The sequence below is a fragment of the Vicia villosa genome, unplaced genomic scaffold, assembly GCF_029867415.1.
Source record: "Vicia villosa cultivar HV-30 ecotype Madison, WI unplaced genomic scaffold, Vvil1.0 ctg.000063F_1_1_1, whole genome shotgun sequence".
Classification (NCBI taxonomy): domain Eukaryota; kingdom Viridiplantae; phylum Streptophyta; class Magnoliopsida; order Fabales; family Fabaceae; genus Vicia; species Vicia villosa.
In genome coordinates this window covers 172,268-194,419 of record NW_026704991.1, presented here as the reverse complement: position 1 = coordinate 194,419, position 22,152 = coordinate 172,268, and the positions used below count along the sequence as shown (strand labels likewise).

Below are 22,152 nucleotides of genomic sequence, written 5' to 3'. Positions count from 1 at the left end.
CTAGTATGTCCATTCACTCCGCTAATTTCACAGTTAAGAGAAGTGGGGGAAACAGCAGCAACAGATGTAGGAGCAGTGGGAGTGATGCTTAATTCATCGATTTTCTTTAGAATAGCATCGACCTTAGCATTCATGTGATCAAAAAAGCATTCACTTCATACATTTCTCCGATTTTAGGGGTACTTTTGGAGGAACCTTGTCGCACGCTTCCCCAAAAGTGATGGTTTTTGGCCATTTCCACTATAAGATAATAAGTTATATCTTGCGGGCTATTCATCAGGGCTCCATCAAAATCTGCATCGAGGGTCAACCTTGTAGGGTAAAGGAAACCATTGTAGAAATTATAAATTATCATCCATTTTTCAAGCCCATGGAAAGGGCACAATCTTAAAAAAATCTTTGAAACCCTCCCACGCGTCAAACAGGGATTCACCGCCATCTTGTCTAAAGTTGTTTATTTCGCCTCTTACCTGGGATGTTTTACTCGATAGAAAGTGTCGCACAAGAAAAGCCACTTTTAGTTGTGCCCAAGAGGTAATGAAATTTTAGGGCAAACTTTGGAGCCAAGCTTGTGCTTGGTCTCTTAGGGAGAAAGGTAACAACCTAAGGCGAATGGCATTTTGGTCAACGTTATTTACCTTAATGGTTCCGCAGTTGTCAACAAAGATAGACAAGTGCAAGTTGGGATTTTCCAAAGGTAAACCTGAAAATTGGTTATGTGGAACCATACCTATCAACGAAGGTTTAAGCTTGAAATTATTCGCCTCAATAGGCGGGTGCACAATACTGCAATACGGTTCCTCTTTCGTATGAACCGCATAATCCTTCAAAGGCTTAGCATCGACAACAGGGAAGCCATTATGAGATGCCTTTGAACTCGGCGTCTTTCTCTTATAAGACGCTCGGGATCATATACAGATTTGACTGAAGTATCAGCAGAACACGTTTGCATAAACAGAACAGTAAAACTCTAGTCTCTATGGTGATCAAATAAAGCTTCAATATTAACGTTATTGGTCCCCGGCAACGGCGCCAAAAACTTGACATGCCGCAAGTGCACGACGAATGTCAGAGTAGTAAAAATTATCGAATCCACAAGGACCAATGGTTAAGTACCGAATTCTATCCTATCATTGTAAAGCTAGAGCAATCGAATGGTTAGAAACAAACAATCTTAAGTGAAAAATCACTTAAGTCAAAACAGCTTATTTTCAAAATCACTTTTCCAAAATAACTTAAATGCAAATAACCTTGGAAATTAATCCTAAGTATTTTTATTACGAGAAGTTTGACATGGTTTTATAGAAAAATACACTATTGTAGGCAATACTTGCTTTCGCCAGCGTATTGCCTTATCTCTGATGAATGAAACGCTCGTCGGCTTTTGCTCACGTAGAAACGTTCGTCAGTGATCGTTACTTTTGCACAACTATTAAAATATGAAACATTTTCTCAATCTCATTTGAGAACTTTTGTGACATCGGATTTGATTATTTAAAAACCTTTTATCAGGCATTCACATGTGTCTTTTCAGACTACTGTAAATACCAAAGAATACTCCTACTTTCATAACGAGGTTTTAATTCAGAAACTCGAATTTTTTAAATAAACAAATGTCAGGATTCTCTAAATTAACTTAGGCTAATTCCTACGGATAATCATCGATAGAGTTCATGACCCTTATCCTTTAGGATTCTACTCACTCATAGTGAGAAAACAGAAAATAGATTTAATCAAAATATTGGCATACATCATTAGATAAATTTGCAAAAGATATAACTATAGGGGAATAGGACCTGAAAATAAACTTGTAAATTAAACTGTGCTTTCATCTAAATTCTCCAATGGAGGCTTGTACAAGAGAAATGAAAAACTTGCAGAAAACTAAAATTGCACGATGTATAGATATCCCATTCCAATCCCCTTAAAGAGATATTATATTTCTTACATAAAACATCAGAATCAAAGTCATCATAATCAGAAACCCCAAATCAGAGACAAAATCGACCGAAAAGGAAACAAAAGTATTACCTTTCGCACTCTTGTTACGAGTCGTAACGTGCGTTACGGGCGACCGTAACAGGGCGCGGGTTTTTGTGTTGGGGCGTGAGGATGGGTCCTAGATCCTGTTACGGGCTGTAACACGCGTTACGGGCACCCGTGACAGACCTCGGGTTTTTTTACTTGAGAAATTCGGTCTTCACGCTTTTCTTCGATTTTCTCCTGATTTTATCTTCCTTCCTTCCGGTATGATCATATAGGTCTGAAAATGACAAAAGCATAATACCAAAGCATAAAATGTAGAAAAGGAGAAGAAACATAAACAAAATATGATGAAAATGCGACTAAATCATAAGCATAAAACGGTATAAAACTCACTTATCACTCCATGCTCGTGATGTCGAACCTTTGAACCTTGTTTATGACCTTGTTTGTGGTTGTTATATAACCATGCATGCATCAATAAAACTCATTTTCACTTGGTTTTCAAGGAACTAAGGGATTCTCCATGCAAACATCACAAGTTTTGAGATCATTGATATTGGAAGGAAAAGAACTAAGAAATCCAGTTTTAGACTTCCTGATTTGAAAGAGTTGAAGGAGCTAGCATCTTTATTGGTTGATCTTATAATGTTCAAAGACCGATATGGAAGACTTTCGACTAGTCTTAACACCTGGATTGAAGATGGTCTTCTTAATCTTTGGTTTAGTTTTATGATCATGTCTATTGGTGTTTCACTTTTCATGACTATCAACTTATGCCAACCTTGGAGGAGTATGCATATCTTGTGGGTATTCTAGTTTATGATAAGATTCCTCTTAATGGTTTGGAGGTGGTTCCTAAATCACAAGTCATTGCATCGACTATTCACTTGAGAAATCTGATGTAGATGCCAATTTGACTACTAAAGGAGGTATTCATGGGTTGAATGCAAAGTTCCTGATTGAGAGAAAGCTTCTTCTTTTGCTAAAGCTGGTAGCATGATGGATTTTGGCCTAGGCGGATAATCCTATGGCGATCATGGGATATGACAAGAAATACATTTCATTTGAAGAGGCGAGGATTTTTCGTCTCCTAGGAAAGCTTAAGGTCATGGAATTGCACACAATAATCAAATTGTGGCTGAAGGAAGGAAATTTATCTTGCTAATTATCTAGGTAAGTTTTGGATTACCTGTTTCATTAATAGGTATTTTTACCTAACACATGTGACCACTGAGCTTTATTTCAAATCTGATGGAAAAGATTTATGTGGAGGAGAAGAGGAAAATACAGGAGAAGATTTAGGCTGCTTGTGGGGAGACTTGTAGCCCCCAGAGTCACCCAAAGGGTTTTATATTCAAAGGGAGGAAAAGTAAAGTTGATGATCCATCTCCCTATTCACCCAATGTGAAGGCTCTAAGGATGGAAGAAGGCTCTTCTCCAGCTGCTGGTACCACCCAGCCTATTCCAGGGAGGGCGAGCATTCAGAAGCCGCGTGAAGGCGAGGCTCAACCAACTTCTCCTGCTTTGTGGAGTGACTCCTGTTTCGATTCCCTTAACTTTTAGAGTTCCCATATCTCCCTTTGCCCTAGCTCAACTTCTCTCTATTTCACATTCTCTTCCAAAATTCTATAACTTCCCTAATTTCTTCTAATTCTCTTATTTTATTAATTCCTTACTAATTTCCATCTCTCTAATGGGCTTAACATCACACCTCTTCTCTACTCATACTAACACATTTTATGGTCCAATTACTATTTTTAATCAATTATTCTATTGTTATTATTAAATCTCAATAATAATTCTTATTCCAATCATATTAAATCATCTAATCTTCTAATAAATCCTATCAAATAAGTAATTACAACTAATTATATTTATTCGATTCTACAACTTCTAAATCAAAGGCACTACCCTCTATTCTAAGGATACATACCCTCCGATATCACAATTATCATATAACATCAAGGCAAATTATCCAATAAATCAGCAAAACATCAAAATAACACTAAATTATTGAATAATGAAAACTGGGTGTTACAACTACCAGACCCTTTGATCTAAATTGACTCCCAGCATTGTAAGTATGACATATAACCTTAGGGCGTTGATGCTAGATGATATGGATCGAGAGTGATAAAATCGGGTTGAGAAGGAGATAGAGGCGAAGCTCCATAAATGTATGGATGGTTATAATGAAATCTAGAGTTTGCTGAAGGTACTACAAAAAGACAAGGAGACATGAGAGGAGAAGTTGACAGATGTGAAAACCAAGGTTGTAGAGATTAGAGCAAATGAGAAGTCCTTACGAGAGTCTCTGTATGCCTCCCTCTTGTATTAAAAGGGTCTAAATGGGGAGTGGTGAAAGCTCACTGGTGAGTTTATGTCTACTTCTAGAGTCTACTTTGGGCGGGAAAAAAGAGCACATTCTTTTCTTCTATAACAAACTGGATATTAGCAAAAATGGACTTCCTTAAGGTTGTTTGTGACACCCAGCTAGTGGAAGAAGAGACTGTGGCCCCTCCAAAGCCTAAAAGTGTTGCTTCCTCCATGAACACCTATGATGATGGTGTGATGACGAAAGGAGATGAATATGGAGCCCCTAGTACGAGGATGATATTATGAAGGAAGCAACTTAGGAGGAGAGTTAGTGACTTGGTTTTTCTTGTGATATTTCTTTGCCCTTCATGGCCTTTTGTTATATTCCTTCGCCCTACATTATTTGAAATTTTAAAATTTCTATGATTATTTGAAATTTTGCTATCCAAACAAAGTTTCAATTAGAAGATGAAATACCCAAAATAACATTTTAAGAACAAATATTCAAACCAAATTTTTTTTTGAAACTTTTATGAAAAGTTTTAACAAATATTCAAAACAAACGGACACTTTAAAGCTATTTCAAATATCTTTTCATAAAAATCATTTTTAAAATGCAACTTTTTGAAAGAAAAAAAAAATGTGACTTCGACAATATTTCAATCAAAACTTATAATATTTAAAAAAACCGTTTTATAAACAAATCCATGTTTAAAAATATAAAAAAAAATTAAAGTTAAAACATATCAAATACGTAATCGTTTACTAAATTTCAAAAAAAATGAATTTTTATATGTCATCAAGGTATTGATTATTTAAATAGAATAAAAAATAACTCTAAAATCAATTATTTATAAAATAAAGTAGGATTTTAAAAAATATCAAATAAAGCAAGAATGGAAACTTTATATAAATAAAGAATTCCCAAAATAGTTTTTTTTCTTAAATTTACACAATCAAAAGTTTAATTTCCTAATTAAACTATTTAATTATAGCAATTTGAGATGTCTATTTAAGAGGAAATAAATCTTTTATAAATATTGTATAATTATCGAATATTCATATGACTTATATTAAAAAATTTATTTCAAATACTAAAAAAGTTGAAGAATATTATTATATATATATATATATATATATATATATATATATATATATATATATATATATATATATATATATATATATATATATATATATATATATACACACACACACACATATATATATATATATATATATATATATATATATATATATATATATATATATATATATATATATATATATATATATATATATATACATATATATATATATACATATATATATATATATACATATATATATATATATACATACATATATATATATATATACATATATATATATATATATATATATATATATATATATATATATATATATACATACATATATATATATATATATATATATATATATATATATATATATATATATGGGGACGACTCAGGTGAGAACACTTGGTTATTATGAGAAATGAGAATAATGAATCACGACCATTAAATTTTGATTTTGTTGATTTTAATGGACTGGATTGGTTTCTCTTTCTAGAATCCTTAATATTTATTTTAAATCAACATAGAAAGAGAAACCAATCAAGTTCATTAAAATCAACAAAATCAAAATTTAATGGTCGTGATTCATTGTTCTCATTTCTCATAATAACTAAGTGTTCTCACCTGAGTCGTCCCCTATATATATATATATATATATATATATATATATATATATATATATATATATATATATATATATATATATATATATATTTGTGATGACTGTTTTAATTTCTTTTTGTTACAAAATATATATATATATTTATGATAAGATTCTATCTTCAGAAACAAATTATTATTATTATTATTATTATCATGTAATCATATACTAAGTTTCAAAAAGTGATTTTATATGCCATAAAATATTTATACGTAATTGATTCACATAATATAGATTACTTAAATAAAAAATAAAACATAAACGGAAACTTTATATATCAAAATCAAGATGTGTGTTTGATAATATTCATTTAAGATGTGTATTCAAAATGAGGAAATAAATATTTTATAAATAGTATAAGATTATCGTATACTTATATGCCTTATATTTCAAAAAATATTTTAAGTATAGAAAAAGTGTGAAATAAAACTGAAGAATATGATTAAAAATGGTCCAAGTGAAATGATTTAATTTAATTATTTCAATTTTAATCTAAAATTATTTAAAATAAAAAATTGATTCAGATTTGTATTAAGTTCATATCCAATAAATTATATTTGGAAAAATAAATAAAAAAATCGTATCTAAATAATTAGTATAAATATACATTTTTAAATAAAATTTTCTTATATTTAAAATAACGTCATATTCTTCGATTTGTTTGTAGTTTTGGCAATCTTGATCTGTATTTTCTAATTTGAGTTAATGAATATATTTTTTAATAAAATATATATTGAATAATTAATATATCTCTAAATAGATTAATTATTTAATAGATTATAATTATTTAGCGTGGGTCGTTCACTTAAATAACAATTATTAGTTAGATGGATCCCAGATTTCCTTATTTTAGAAAATATTGTATGAAATCGGTTATTATGAAATCAATTAATATTACCATTTTTTAAATTATACATTGAATGAAAATATATTAATATTATCCGGTAAACAAAAAAGTCAAATCAATTATTTAAAATAGGTATAATAGTTAAGAAATATATTTATTTTATCAAAAAGTTATAAATATGTGATTAACCCATTTTCACAATTCCTTTTATTTATTATAAGATATTTTTTATTTTAAAAAATGTATCTTGTCTTTATATAGACCTACAATTCAATAAATTTAAAAAATAAATTTTTATTTATAATAAAAAATGAAGGAATTATTTTGTATGATCTAATTTCTGTTGTTTTTATTTTTTTTCCCATCTATCTACATTCTCCATCTTATATAAAGCATTGAAAGAATATAACTTAGAATAGTTTTCACTCAAACATCTAGAATGACACATTTTTCATTTTTTATCTTTATCTTCATTTTCTTTTCTTGTTTAATAGTTATCTCCCGTGGTTTTAGTGTTGAACTCATTCACCGTGATTCTTTCAAATCACCATTTTACAATCCTACACAAACTAAATTTCAAAGAAGTTTCAATATTGTGCAACAATCTATCAATCGCGCCAATTATTTATTCAAAGAACCTTCTCATACTAAAAACAAACTTGAGTCATATATGCCCTATGATGACGGCACATATATCATGAGTTATTCGGTTGGTACCCCACCATTTAAGGTTTATGGAATTTTAGATACAGGTAGTAACTTAATCTGGCTTCAATGCATACCTTGTAATTCATGTTACAATCAAACATCTCCTATTTTTAATCCTTCAAAATCTTCAAGCTACAAAAATATTTCATGCTCATCTAGAACATGTAAATCTATGGAGGATACTTCTTGTTCTTACACTGGAGATGTTTGCCAATATACATTAGATTATGGTCGTGGATATAACACAAGTGGGGATCTTGGTGTAGAGACTCTTACATTGGATTCGGTCACCAACTCTTTTGTCTCATATCCTAACATTGTTATAGGATGCGGACACAATAATGGTCAACCAATGTATAATGGTCCAAGTTCAGGTGTTATTGGCTTTGGAATTGGAGATACGTCACTAATTAAACAATTAGGACCTTTAATTGGAGGAAAATTTTCATATTGTTTAATTGATCAATATAATAGCAAGTCTATTAGATCTAGCAAACTCAATATTGGAGATGATGCTATTGTTACCGGTGATAACGTTGTCTCAACTCCTATAGTAAAAATGATAGGAAACCGCCAAAAGGATTATTACTACCTAACTGTGAAAGCATTTAGTGTGGGAAATAAAAGAATAAAGTATAGAGGGTTTAAACGTGAAGGAACAAATGCTTCTACGCATAACATCATAATTGACTCGGGTACTCCTGTCTCTATTCTTCCGCATCGTTTTTACTATAGGTTAGAATCAGCTATGAAAAAAATGGTTAAACTAGAGCGTTTTCAATTTAATGAAGATCCATCCCGCCTTTGTTATAATACCACATCCAAACAACAAAATTTTCCACCAATTACAATACATTTTAAAGGTGCGGATGTTAAAATAGATTCTAAGGGAGCCTTTTATTCTTTATTCCAAGGAGAGGAAGTTAAATGTTTTGCATTTCGCCCCTACGAAAATGGATTAGGCATCTTTGGAACCATGGCACAAGTGAACTATTTAATTGGGTATGATCTCAACAAAAACATTGTCTCTTTTAAGCCCATCGATTGTACTAGCTATTGAATACGTTTAAAATCTGATCGTAGAACTCTATATATGATTTAATAATAAAATTTGTATTTTGTTCCATATGTCTTTAAGAGTATGTTCAATTGTCTTTTTTAAGGAATATACTTTGAGTTTGGTACTAATAAGCTAGTTCATCCACAAGTCTATGTAATTTGTATGATGAGTTTATTCTTTTATGAAATTCAATCATATTCCTCGTTGAAAATATTTAAAAAATAAATATTTTACTAAGGGTGATTGAGTTTTAATAATGATCAAATTTGAGCAAAAATGAGTTTAAAGGTTAAAATCTCATAGAATCATGTTATATTTTAATTGTTTATTTGGGAGAAAATATCCAAATCTGACCTTATTTGATTATGTGTTATTTGGATTTGATTAATTTGTTAATTTTCACCATTATAATACATAATAACATTTTTATATAAGAATAAGTAGTCAATTTAATTCATAAAATATCACCTATCTTATCAATTTAGTCCTCAAATATTTAAAGAGTGAGCTGATAATTAATTATTATTATCAATTAAAAAATCCTAAACAATTTTTCCATTCTTAGGCGGTTTTTATGTAATAGATTACCGACTAAAGATAATTTGGTTAGGCATAATATTTTATTAGTTGAGAATCAGTCATGTCCTAATGATTGTACTCAGATTGAGAATAGAGATCATTTTTTTTGTCTGATGTTCTCATTTTGGTAAAGTTTGGCCAATCCTTACTGGGTGGCTAGGATTCATGTCGGTCTCTCAGGACAATTGCAAAGAGCATTATGATCAATTTGTAGCTTTGGGAGGGGTGGTAAAGGATTTTCGTATTGCTTTACATATCATTTGGATAGCAGCGGTGTGGTTATTTTGAAAGCGCAGAACCAGAGGATCTTTTAGAACTTGAGCCTGTCAGTGTAGTCTATCGTAAAAAAGGTTAAACTTCAATCGTACTGCTTCCTTTGTGGGTTTCAGGGTTGAGTATCATATCTGGAGGAGTAATCCTATGCAGTATATTTTGACAATGTTCAGTTAGAGTGTTTTATTGTTGGTTTTATTTGTTCTTTGTGTGTTTCATCTTGGATTAGAGTAGTATTAACTTTTCTTAGTCTTTCAGACATGTCTTGTGCTTGAAGGATTTTTTATCGTAATATATCTTTTTAGCATCTTCAAACAAAATTAATCCTTCAAAAAGGCTACATTGTTGAATGAAATGGTAGGTTAGAAAACTATTAACCTTATATAACATATTTATATAAGAATAAATCGTCAATTTAATACCTAAACTATTACCCTCTTATCAATTTAGTCCTTAAAAATTTAAAGACTCACCTGATAATAAATTTTTAAATTAATTAAAAGATCCTAAACTATATTAGTACGTGAGACACCTTTAGTGAGGAGAGAAAGAGAGAGAATAAAACAAATAATGCTTTTTTATTATTGAATAAATTGTATAAACTAATCATAAATTATTTATACTAATCATAAATTATTTATTTATATACAACTAACTTGTAGACTAAGTAGGCTACTCAACTTGGATTATGTCTTATATCTCAACATATCCCATATAATCCATGTTGTCGAACATACACTAATCATAGTCGATCTGAACTATTCCTAATTTCTTTCTCAAATTTAGGAATCTGTTGGTCTTCAATCCTTTGGTTAAAATGTCGGACAATTGTGTTTCACTTTAGCAATGTCTTACTTCAAGTTTACCTCAATTTACCTTTTCTCTTAAGAAGTGAAATCTAGTTTCGATATGCTTACTCCTTCCATGCAAAACTGGATTCTTTGGAAGATTTATGGTTGATTTGTTATCGATTTACTGCACTAGAGGTTTCTTCACTTTGACCTCAATCTCTTTCAACACATATCTGATCCAAAGTCCTTGGCATGTAGCATATGATCCTGCTATATATTCAGCCTCACACGATATATTTCTCAGTGCTTTCGGGTTCCATTTATTTATATCACTTTAATTTTCATCTTTTATTTTAAGTCATTTATGTTCTATTCTTATCATTTTAATCACTATTGTTGCTACTGTTTTGAGTTCTAATTCCATTCCTTTAATTCACTAGTAGCTAGTACGTATTAGTTTTTAATTTGATACCATGTTTGCAGTTCTATTTAATATAAATATTTACAATAGCTTGTTGTCCATAATCATGTCTGGCTAATTGATTTAGAGTCCGGAATGTGAGGATCGTCATTTTGATGTGACTCGATAATTTTATTGGCATAGATTTCTAAACTTTGTCATACCCCAAAATTTGCCCTCCTCTTCTCATCTTCAATGACTCAAGGTTCAAGGGTTGTCTCAAGTCACTCTCTCCTATTCAAAACTAGGGTTTGCTATTTATCAAAGGAGTTTGAATCTTTAAGGCCTCAAATGGATCTCAAGGTGTCTCATATGTCTCAAGGTATCTCCGTGTCAATTATCAAGCTTTGATCCCAAGGACTTCTCACTCAAATGCTCAGAGGATCCATAGTCGACTAGTTTGACCTAAAAGTCAACTATAGTCAAAATACAGTCAAACTTCAAGATTTTTGGTAAACATCAAGTATGTGAGGTTATATCCATCATTTTATCAAAGGTTGATCATGATCCATTAATAAAAACTCAGAAATGAACAAATTCAAAAGGTTCAAATTAGGGTTTTTTAAGGAGAAAGTCAACTAAATTTGTACTGGTCATAAATTTCACATGGAGTATCAAAAATTTCCCAACTAAAGCCTATTTTGAAGGAAATTGAATCCTCTACAACTTTGTCTCTCACAAGCCAAGTCCAGAAATGCTTCATTTGAGAGATATGGTACAAAAGATTATAGGTCCTTTTCAAAGGTCAACCAAAAGCAGTTTTTTGTCAAAGGCCATATCATCAAGATAAAATCTCCAAATGAAACATATGTTTCAATGTGTCTTATAGAGGACATCTTGAGGTTTCCAAAAAGTCCTAGATATCCTCCATATCTTAAAAATTGAGGGAGATATGCCTTGTCAAACTTGGTCAATTTTGGATGGAAAATATGAAGCAAATAAAGTTCAAAATGGATATATTTACAAATGGGCATGGCTTTTTATGATCCAAACCTGCTTATAAGGTCACCAAGAAGGTCCAAGACCAATCCCATAATTATGTGATTTTAATTATATTTTTTAGTGAATTTTCTTCATTTAAAATATCATTTAAATCAAATAAACAAAGGAAAACACAAAAAGATTTGTTTGGTTTTATTTTCCAATCAATTCTAATCATCCAAACACCATATTTATGAGATAATTTCGTTCTAATAGGGATTGAGAAGGAGAAATCAAAATTTTACCAATTTAGGAAAGATTTCATGACTTATTTCAATCAAGATCCCAATCAAAATTTTTAGCATAAAGGAGCAAGATTTGAAGGGATTGTGGGAAAGATTGTTAACCTAATGTAAGGTCTATAAGTATCCAAACAAAGTCATAGGCAAGGGGAGGAAGGATTCTGCCTCCAAGAACCGTAACAAATATCAAGAAAAATAAAATTCGAGTTCAGGATTAGGGCCAATTCAAGGAGTCTTGTTGATTCAAACAACTCCCTGGCACATCATAGAAGGATTTTCATGCATTCTCCAAGGTCATAGCGTCAAGAATCATGTCGAATTGACCATGGTTTGTTCAAACAAAAAACGTATGTGTTTGCTTGAATTCATCACGCATAAATTCTTTTTGATTTCATATTATTGATTGGTAAGGTGTTTAGAACGTTTCTGGACCGTTAATTCGATCTTTGCGTGCATATACGGCAATCCGCCATTGTTGGGGCTTAGGGTTTTACTTTAGGGCTTTCTGATATAGGATAAATCAGGTCAAATCATGGGCATGGTTGAAATTGTGGGGATGATACAAACATAGCCATGGTCCCTTTTTTTATTTTCACGCTCGTTTGAAGGTTTTGTGTGTATCGCAGGTGTTATAGATACTAGCTTTTCATGGCTGGTTCGCAGAAAAGCGCTATAAAAGAACTTGCAGGTTTTCCAGCAAGAAGATGATGGGCTGTTGGCACCTCATTGGTTCAATTCAAACGCCAGCAGCAGCACGCGCATTTTTCACTGGTTTATTCCGTTTTGTACATTATGACTTCGGCGTGTGATGTTTGCAACAATTGCAAGTGGCTCAGATTGTTAGCACCTCTCTTTGGGAAGCTGCAGCGCGTTGGTTCGATCCCCAGCCCAGCAAGTATTTTTACATATTTTGTTTCAACATAATCATGTACGTGCCCTCAGGGCAGGCTTATGGTGAGTCCTCGCAATTCCTGCCATCAGATCAAGACAACACAAGATCCAACGTATAAGAAACGCAGGTGCATCATGGGGCTTCAAAGGAGCACCGTACAAAATTAAGGCCAATTTTTTTATTTCATTTTTTATTTGTTTAATAATATAATTAAATCAATGTATTTTTAAATATAATTTGATTGTTAAATTAAATGGATAATATAATTAAATTAGGGTTAGGGTTATATTAGGTTTTAGGATTTATTTCCCCGATTATTTCGATCACTCGATTTAATTCATTTTAATCTAACCTTAATTATAAAAATCACTAAAACCCTAGGAAACTATCGAAGTATTAGGATTTGCCCCAGTAATATGGTGAACTGACTTTATTTGAATTGTTGCGGATAGCAAGAGTCGCCACCGACTTTTATTTTATCCAAATATCAGAAAGGCTAAAAGAACAGGAAAAACCTTTTAAATAAAAGCTGAGTTCGGGGGGTAATTATGCAAAAGGAAGGTGTAAGGCACCTTTTGCATCCATGGTTTTCCATGGGCTCTTAATTGCTCTGCTCTTTGAAAAAAAGTGTGGAAATAAAATAAGGCTTTAGCTTGTAAATAAGTGTATCTTTTTGAAGGTTTTTGATAAAAGGGTAGAAAAAGATTTTAAACCAGAGCAAAGCAATTAGGGGCAAATTACCTGGTTAGATGAAAAATGTTCTTTTTAGCCTTTCAGGGCTATCCCTGCCATAGGAGGACAAGGAAGTCCTTTGATTTGGAGGTTGTAGGGTTATCGAGAGTTCGTTCGCCATGAGACTGTCCCTTGTCATAGAGGAGGTAGGTAGTCTAAGTGAAGGATCAGAATAGCCATTTTTCGTTTAGGCAACCAGAGGATACCTCAGCCCTTTGTAGGAAACTTCCGAGGAACGAGATCATATTTAGTGTATCGAAGGCAGCATTATTAGGGACTTATGATCTTTGCATTAGTCGAGGAAACATGGCTGAGGCATCCTCGTATTCGAGGAACATGGCTATTCTGCAAAAACACAAGGCAGCAAGGCAACAGGAAACAAGGCATCAAAAGAGGTTACCCCATAAGGTGCGTCGGTGCAACAATCACGTGAATAATTCAGCCATTATCTTATAATTAGTTATTCTAATTGGATTAACAGGCTTGCACTCCCTAAGATTACTAACCACGCAATAATATATCACAATGTTAAGTGCCTTCAAGGCCAAACAATACAGCCTCGAAGTAGTTACAAAAAATATGGGGAAGGGAAAAAGACACCAGTGGATCTGACTTAAGTAATAATATAAAATAAATGAGGTCAAGATTTAGGGTTACCGACTATTGAGCTTTGACGGTTGGTCAACCCTGAAAAATTGGAAAAGGAAAAATAAACACGAAGGGGTGAGTGTATTATCAATTCAAATGACAATTAGGGCTAAAATAAAAAAAGGCAAGATAAATATTTAAACATAAAATAAGACTTAGCTTTTGATTTGGTCTGATATGGTTCGTGGTCGGAGGTAGCCTCGAGAATAACCCTGAAAAAAATGGCGAAAGAGATAATATGCGTGAGTGCAAAAGAGTTCATTGACTTTCGAAGTTTTAGCCCTAATAACAATTTTATAGTGCAAATAAGGAATAGATAATAAAATAAAAGAAAATAGAGTCGAGACTTAGCTTCGTAAAAGGCGTGGCGTGTGATCGGGAGTCGTCGGATAATAACCCTAAAAAGAACATACACAAAGAAATATTTTTTTAGTGTATGGCTAATTCTCGCAAACCCTGATTCGGGCATAAATTAAATAAAAATAAATGATCGATTTAATTAAGGAAAAATACCATTTTTGGTCCCTTAACTATACCCCAAGGTACATTCTGGTCCCTTATCTTTAAAAAGTGTCAAAGTGGTCCTTTAATTGTTCAAAACCATCCACGTTAGTCCTTTCCTTCCAAATTTTGCTAACGGCGTCAATTTTTCCATGCTGGCATCTGACGTGTGACACATGTTTATACACGTGGAGTTTGACATGGCATATGATTATTAAGGTCATTAAAATTCTGAAAAAACATTCCAAAATATTGGCTTTAGCCAGGATTCGAACACAGGCCATCTTATTTATAAGTGACAACAACTTACCACCACACCACTCGATAATTAATGTTTATTGTATCATTCAAGAAATATCAATTATTGATTTGCAGATCTTATAAAAGAAATTCTCAGTTCTGCAATTGATTTTCTTAATGTTTCTCATAGCAACACGGTATAGCCTAAGAACACCATGGCGGCGCCACCGTCCCCAACCCAAAAACCGACCAAAACCTATCTAAACACCTCTCCAAACACAAATATGAGTTCAAAATAACCTAAAACCTTCTTGAATACTTAGATTTGTGCAAACATATGGAAACCCTAATTTCCTTATATCCCAAAATTGAAAAAAAAAGTGAAACTAAACCTCCATTAATAGTAGAAGAGGGAGACGAAGAAGAAATTAGAATAGCAGAGAGAGATATCAGAAGGGGAGAAGGAGAGCAAACTCATCGATTTGGCCGGATAATTCCCGGTTTTATGTGTAAGGGAGGTGATTTTACCAGAGGGAATGGGACTGGTGGACAATCGATTTATGGGTCTAAGTTTGCAGATGAGAATTTCAATTTGAAGCATACTGGACCTGGGATTCTTTCCATGGCGAATGCTGGACCTAATACTAATGGATCACAGCCCTTTATTTGTACTAGTAAAACCAAGTGGCTTGATGGAAAGCACATTGTGTTTGGTAAAGTTGTTGATGGGTACAGTGTAGTTTAGGAGATGGAGAAGGTGTGTTCACAAAATGGTAGTCCTTTAGAACCTGTTGTAATTGAAGATTCTGGAAAAGTCAAGAACTGAATAATTACTTTGGTTGCACAATGCTTTGTGTTGTAACTTTTACGTTCTCATTGTGAATTACCATGTAATAAGTTAAATGGTTTGTGTTTAAAAAAAGTATTGATAATAATAATAATAGTATTGATAATAATAATAATAATAATAATAATAATAATAATAATAATAATAATAATAATAATAATAGTAGTAGTAGTATTGATAATAAAATTTAATGAAACATTAAACATTAATTATGAATTGGTGTGGTGGAAAGTTTGTATTGCTTGCAAACTAGGTGGTATGGGTTCGATTCTTAGGAAAGTATAATATTTTTTCATAATTTTAATGAACTTCAAGATGAATGTGTGTCAACTCATGTGACACGCGTATGACTCAGCGCCATGTCAGATGCCAACATGGAAAAGTTAACGCCATTACCAAAATTTGGACCAGAATGTACCTTGTGGTATAATTAAGGGACCAAAAAGGGTATTTTGCCTTTAATTAATTAAATCGATAGAAAAATAATTTTTATCAGAAAGAAAAAAAAAACATTCCCATAATTTCTGTGAATTAAAACAAATTAAATATGATTTTACAAAGGAATTTAAATAAATAAAACTAATTTAATGATTAAAATAAATATTTTATGTTATTTATAAAAAAAAAGTAATTTTAATAAAGACTAGTTTATTAAAAGAAAATATATATATATATATATGAGAAATAATATCTATAAATATATAAATAAAATAAATATTGAGTTGTGTAATTAAAAATAAAAAAAATTTAAAGAAAACTTAACTTATGATATGGTGTGATGCAGGCCTGAGGGAACATGGTGAACCTGCGCTTCATGAGCGTGAGATCTGGAAGTGAAACAATCTGAAGGGTTGGAATCCGAGTGTGTATCATACGCACGTGAGCTAGCATACGCAGGATCCAGCTATTTTCAAAAACTTTTGCGCGCGCGAATCAGACTCGTGAGGGGAGGACACGTAGTTTTCTTCTTCCTCAGGTTGTTGCAGAGCGCCTTTTTACAGCGCTTTTACAGGAACGCTATAAAAGGTTAAAACTTTCTACACCTGTGAAAAATCAAAAGAACGCAAAACGACACGAAAATTCGGCGCGACCACACCAATTGGATCGTCCAAGATCCCTGAGTATGATTATGGCATTAATTTTGTCCAATTTTACATTAATCAGAAAGCCCTAATTCGAGACCTATAAACCCTAACATGGTGAATCCCCAAACACGGACATAACATGCCAATTAATTATCCAGAAACCATCCACACATCATAACAAACAAATTTATGCAATCAAAACATGTATATGCAATATGAATTAGAGCAATCGAACTAATTTGAATCCATACATACCGAGGCTAATTGGAGGTGTTTCTGGGAGAGTTGTTCGCGTGTGTGTATCCCAAAAGCTTCAAAAACCTTCAAGGATCGTATTGGAGTCTCCAAACTTTCTTGAATTGCCCTCTAAACTCGAAACCGAATTCCAAAAATTCTTGAGTTTTTTGGAAACTAGCTTGGTGTTCTTGAACTTCAAAACGTGAAACCTTGCATTTGGATTTGTTTGTGTAGTTATAGAGGTTGTATTAGGGTAACAAACTTGTGTCAAATCTCCCTAGAATCCAAGATTGAAATTTTATTGAAATTGAATATGGATTTTGATATTTTTTTTCTAATTATGGCCAAGATTGTTTCAATCACTCCAATTCTCTTTTGCACGAATTTTATAAAATTATAGGACATTATTGATGATTGAATTGATTGAAAAATATAATTAAACCAAATCTTTTCAAATTTCTTTGATTTACTTGATTTAAATTATAATTTTAATGAATAGAAATTCAATAAAAATCAAATAATTGTTGGAAAATCGTGGCATTGGTCTTGGTTCTTCTAGAAGACTTGGGGAGCAAGATTGGGCCATAAAAACTTGGGCTCCTTTGCAAAAGAAATCAAGTTGAGGCCTTTTATTTCACATTTTCCTTCTCAAATTTGTCCAACTTTGACAAGGCCTATCTCCCTCAATTTTTTAGGTATAGAGGAGTTCTAGGTCTTTTTAGAAACCTTGGAGAGTCCTCTAACCAATGTTTTTAGTCTCATATCAAAATAATTTTCCATGCTCCTTGTGTGCTCTTTTGAAAAAATGACTTTTGGTTGACTTTTGAAAAGGACCTATAATGTTTTGATCCATATCTCTCAAATGAAGCATTTTTAGACTAAGCATGTGAGAGACAAAACTGTAGAGAATCCAATTTCCTTCAAAATGATCTTTGAATGGAAAATTTCTAATTTTCCATGTAGGAGTTATGGCTGGTCAAAGTTCAGTTGACTTTCTCCTATGAAAACCCTAATTTAGAAACTTTTGGAATTGTTGATTTCTAATCTTTCTTTGATGAACCATGATCAATTCTTGATCAAATGGTGAATGATACTTAAATATGAGGATGTTAACAAAAAATAAGGAGTTTTGACTGTACTTTGACCACAGTTGACTTTTAGGTCAAACCAGACGACTGTTGACTTTCTGAGCAATTGAGTGACCAACTCTTTGAATTGAGACCTGAAATTTGTCATGGAGGTAGTGTGGGGTATCATAGACCATATGGGATGCCTTGGAGCCTTTGGTTCATTGATTTTCCTTTAGAACAACAAAACCCTAATTCTCTGAGCCTTGTTTAGGAGAGGGTGTCTTGGAGCTTTGTACCTTGATTTGAATTTGAACAAGAGAAATAGTATGGGCAAATGTTGGGGTATGACAGACCCCAATCCTATTAGTTATCTTTAACAAATTTTCTCCTCGATCCAATTATACCTATTAGTGTTGCACCCCAAAATTTGCCCTCTTTGTTCGAGCTATAAGTTATCCCTGACGTTTATTTCGTCGTATCAAAAGGAAGAAAAATAATAAAGAGTTTTCATGGCTTTAAGAAGATATGGTGTGAAATGTGGTTCATATAGTGGAAATACGAGAAAATTCACAAGTCTTATTTGGAAGATGATATGAGCTTGGTTCCCGCGTAGTCGAGACTGTTTCGACGTTATCTACAACTTTCATGTTTGACTCAGAAACCAATTCTATGAGGAAGGTTGTCGAATTTGCAAATTAATCGAGGTTTCACAGTGAAAAATGATGCTGAATGTACAGTTTCGGGCTTCGAAAAATTCATATCTCACAATCCGCTCGTCGGATTCGCTCAAAAATTTAAATGGAGCTCCGTGTCATCATACTCGAGATTTCATATGTTCGGACCGAAGGCCAATTATGCACTGAAAACTCCCAGCATTTTAAAGAATGGCGTAATCTTTCGGTGAAAAATGTGTTTTCGAGTATGTCGCGCCTAGTTCGAAAATTCATAACTTCTTCGATTTTTATCATATGAAGTCCATTCCGGCGGCATTTTCTCATAAATTTCGTTATCTTCGATTATTCGTCACATATGCTTGTTCAGATTTTAAGCCGAAGATGGGGTTTTATCGAGTTCTTTGAGCGGTACTCACAAAATTTTGCACAGTCGCGCCTGATGAATTGACGTTTCTCGTCATTCAAACGCGCGTAATTTCTTCATCGCTTATCGGTTTGACACGATTCTCATGGCAACGAGTCACGAATTTGGTCATCTTCATAATGGCATTGATTTCATTCCGTAATTCAGAGTCGAACCGAGTTTCCTCGAAAACGAGCCAAAATAAGACGCACCGAGGGCAATTTAGACATTTTGCGTTGACAATATATAAACACTTTGCTCTTTACAAATCAGAGGGGAGGACTCATAATTTCAATTCACCAAAATTTTCACAAACACTTTCTCTCATTTCCCTCTCAATTCTCAAAGATCAAAACCACAAATTACATAAAACTTTCATCAATATTCATTAATTTTCTTCAAGAATCAAGAACAATATGGATTGAAGTTCAAGATCTCGAGTTCGGATTCGCTCTCTCTCTCTCTTCACTAGCTCGCGCGCCTCTCCTCTCTCCCCTTGGATTTTGCTTTCGCGTTCGTGTCGCGTTCGTGTCGTGTTCGTGTTCGCGCGTCGGTTAAAGATCTTCATCCGGTAAGCCTTTGAACCTTGAATTAAGTGCTTAATTTTTGATGTTAACATGATTCGAATACTAGATCTAGTGGTTGATTAGGCGTAATTGATGTTGATGATGATTAAATGTTGGATCCATTGATATCTTTGCTTGCAGTTGCATGTGGATACAAGTTTGGTGCACTATGTGTTTGTTATAATGCTTGCATGAACTTGTTGTTTGATGATTATTGATGATGACTTGAAATCTATGTGGATTGATGCCTAATTGTGCTTGTTTGATGCTCATAATGCTGTACAAATTGAGGCAAATTCGTGCTTGGTTACATCTCTTATTGAATGCATGATTGAAGTGCTTTTGGATGTTGATTTTGTTGATTTTTCACTTCTGGTGCTGATGTAACCGGTTACCTGATTGATGTAACCGGTTACATGATTTGTTTTTGGTCATTTTTCGTCACTGTCAGTGATGTAACCAGTTACCTGATTCATGTAACCGGTTACATGCCCCTTTTTTCTAAAAAAATAGCCACTGCCAGTGATGTAACCAGTTACCTGATTCATGTAACCCGTTACATGACCCTGTTTCTTCCAAAAAATGGCTCCTGCCAGTGATGTAACCGGTTACCTGATTCATGTAACCGGTTACATGCTTTTTTTTAGTTTTTTTTCCAACTTTGAATGTTCATATCTTTTGACTCGTAACTCCGATTTGCATGTTCTTTATATCGTTGGAAAGCTTGTGAGATGTACTATTTTGTGGAATGATTTGTATTGCTGAATTTTGTGTTTTCCATGATGGTACTTTTGTCGGCTTCCGGTGTGATTTTTGCATGCTTATTCGCGTATTACCGCACCTTATCCACGTTTGCTTTGTCCGGTTTATTTTAGAATAGCCATAACGCAATTCCGATTGCGATATGTTGTTATCTCTAACATGTGTGCTAGTGTGCGAGGCTTTTGGACGGTCACCGATCGATGCTTATTATGTGAGTGTTCCGCTTTACTTGCGGGACACAATTTCATTCAGTCCCTCCGTGTTCTCATCTTGGAGACACGTTCCTGTTACTCTATATCTGCTTGTTTGGTTTGCTTGTTCCTCTTGCAGGTGTATTGTGATTATGCTCGACGCACGTGTCGACATTTGTTTGGTTTCATGGCTAATCGGTGTGCTGACTATTTGCTTTTGCTTTGCTAGCTCGCTCGCGGGATCCTAGTTTACTCGCTCTCTTCGCTTTAGTTTACGGATCATCATCCGTTTGGTATTGATTCCGTTTCATTTTACTTTTCTCGCACTTTATCGCTTTCTCGCATCATCCTTTAACATGAGAAGTAGGACCTAGACATGCATCTGGCCAAGTCCTCGAAAGAGGCTCTGTTTTTGTTGGTGTGTTTATATTTGTGCTTTGCGGCAGGGAGTCACGGTGTAATAAGTCCTATATGGCACTCTGTTAAGTCCTCATGGAAGGCACGCAGAAAGGGTTAGCAATCAACCCCAAAATTTGCCCATACATTTTCTCCAATTCAAATTCAAATCAAAACACAAAGCTTCAAGACACACTCTCCTAAACAAAGATAAGAGAATTAGGGTTTGGCTTATTCAAGGGAAAATCAGTAAACCAATGGCTCCAAGGCATCTCATATGGCTCAGTATATCTCACATCATCTCTATGACAAGTATCAAGTCTCATCTCAAAGGATTGGTCACTCAATTGCTCAAAAAGTCAACAGTCGATTGGGTTGACCTTAAAGTCAACTGTGGTCAAAATAAAGTCAAAACTCCTGATTTTTTGTCAAGATCCTCATATTGAAGTATCATTCACCATTTGATCAAGAATTGATCATGGTTCATCAAGGAAAGATCAAAAATCAACAAATCAAAAAGTTTCTAAATTAGGGTTTTGTATAGGAAAAGTCAACTAAACTTTGACCAGCCATAACTCTCACATAGAACATCAGAAATTTTCTATCCAAAGCTCATTTTGAAGGAAATTTGATTCTCTACAACTTTGTCTCTCACATGCCAAGTCTAAAAATGCTTCATTTGAGAGATATGGACTAAAACATTATAGGTCATTTTCAAAAGTCAACAAAAAGTTACTTTTTTCAAAAGGACACACAAGGAGCATGGAGAATGATTTTGATATGAGACTAAAGACATTGGTTAGAGGACTCTCTAAGGTTTCTAAAAAGTCTTAGAACACTTCCATACCTCAAAAAATGAGAGAGATAGGCCTTGTCAAAGTTGGGCTATTTTGGAGGGAAAAAT

General features: G+C 33.2%; 1 protein-coding gene, 1 non-coding gene and 1 pseudogene across 2 annotated transcripts; all 3 read left to right on the top strand.

Annotated features, from left to right (window-relative positions):
* The first annotated feature begins 364 nt into the window (after window positions 1–364).
* LOC131623421 (small nucleolar RNA R71) lies at window positions 365–472 on the top strand. The gene has a single exon (XR_009290197.1). It is a non-coding gene; the product is annotated as a small nucleolar RNA R71 (small nucleolar RNA).
* A 3,974-nt stretch (window positions 473–4,446) lies between these two features.
* Window positions 4,447–8,678, top strand: LOC131623397 (aspartic proteinase CDR1-like). The gene is made up of 2 exons (XM_058894408.1): window positions 4,447–4,588; window positions 7,405–8,678. Exons 1-2 carry the CDS (start codon window positions 4,447–4,449, stop codon window positions 8,676–8,678), a joined length of 1,416 nt encoding a protein of 471 aa, XP_058750391.1.
* A 6,467-nt stretch (window positions 8,679–15,145) lies between these two features.
* On the top strand, window positions 15,146–15,911 carry LOC131623374 (peptidyl-prolyl cis-trans isomerase CYP19-3-like; annotated as a pseudogene).
* The last annotated feature ends 6,241 nt before the right edge of the window (window positions 15,912–22,152 follow it).

Excerpts from the sequence above, each read along its gene's own strand:
- LOC131623397 (XM_058894408.1), top strand. The coding sequence starts at position 4,447 with ATGGACTTCCTTAAGGTTGTTTGTGACACCCAGCTAGTGGAAGAAGAG. Across the intron at positions 4,589-7,404 it reads AGATGAATATGGAGCCCCTA|TTATCTCCCGTGGTTTTAGT; the intron begins GTACGAGGATGA and ends CTTGTTTAATAG.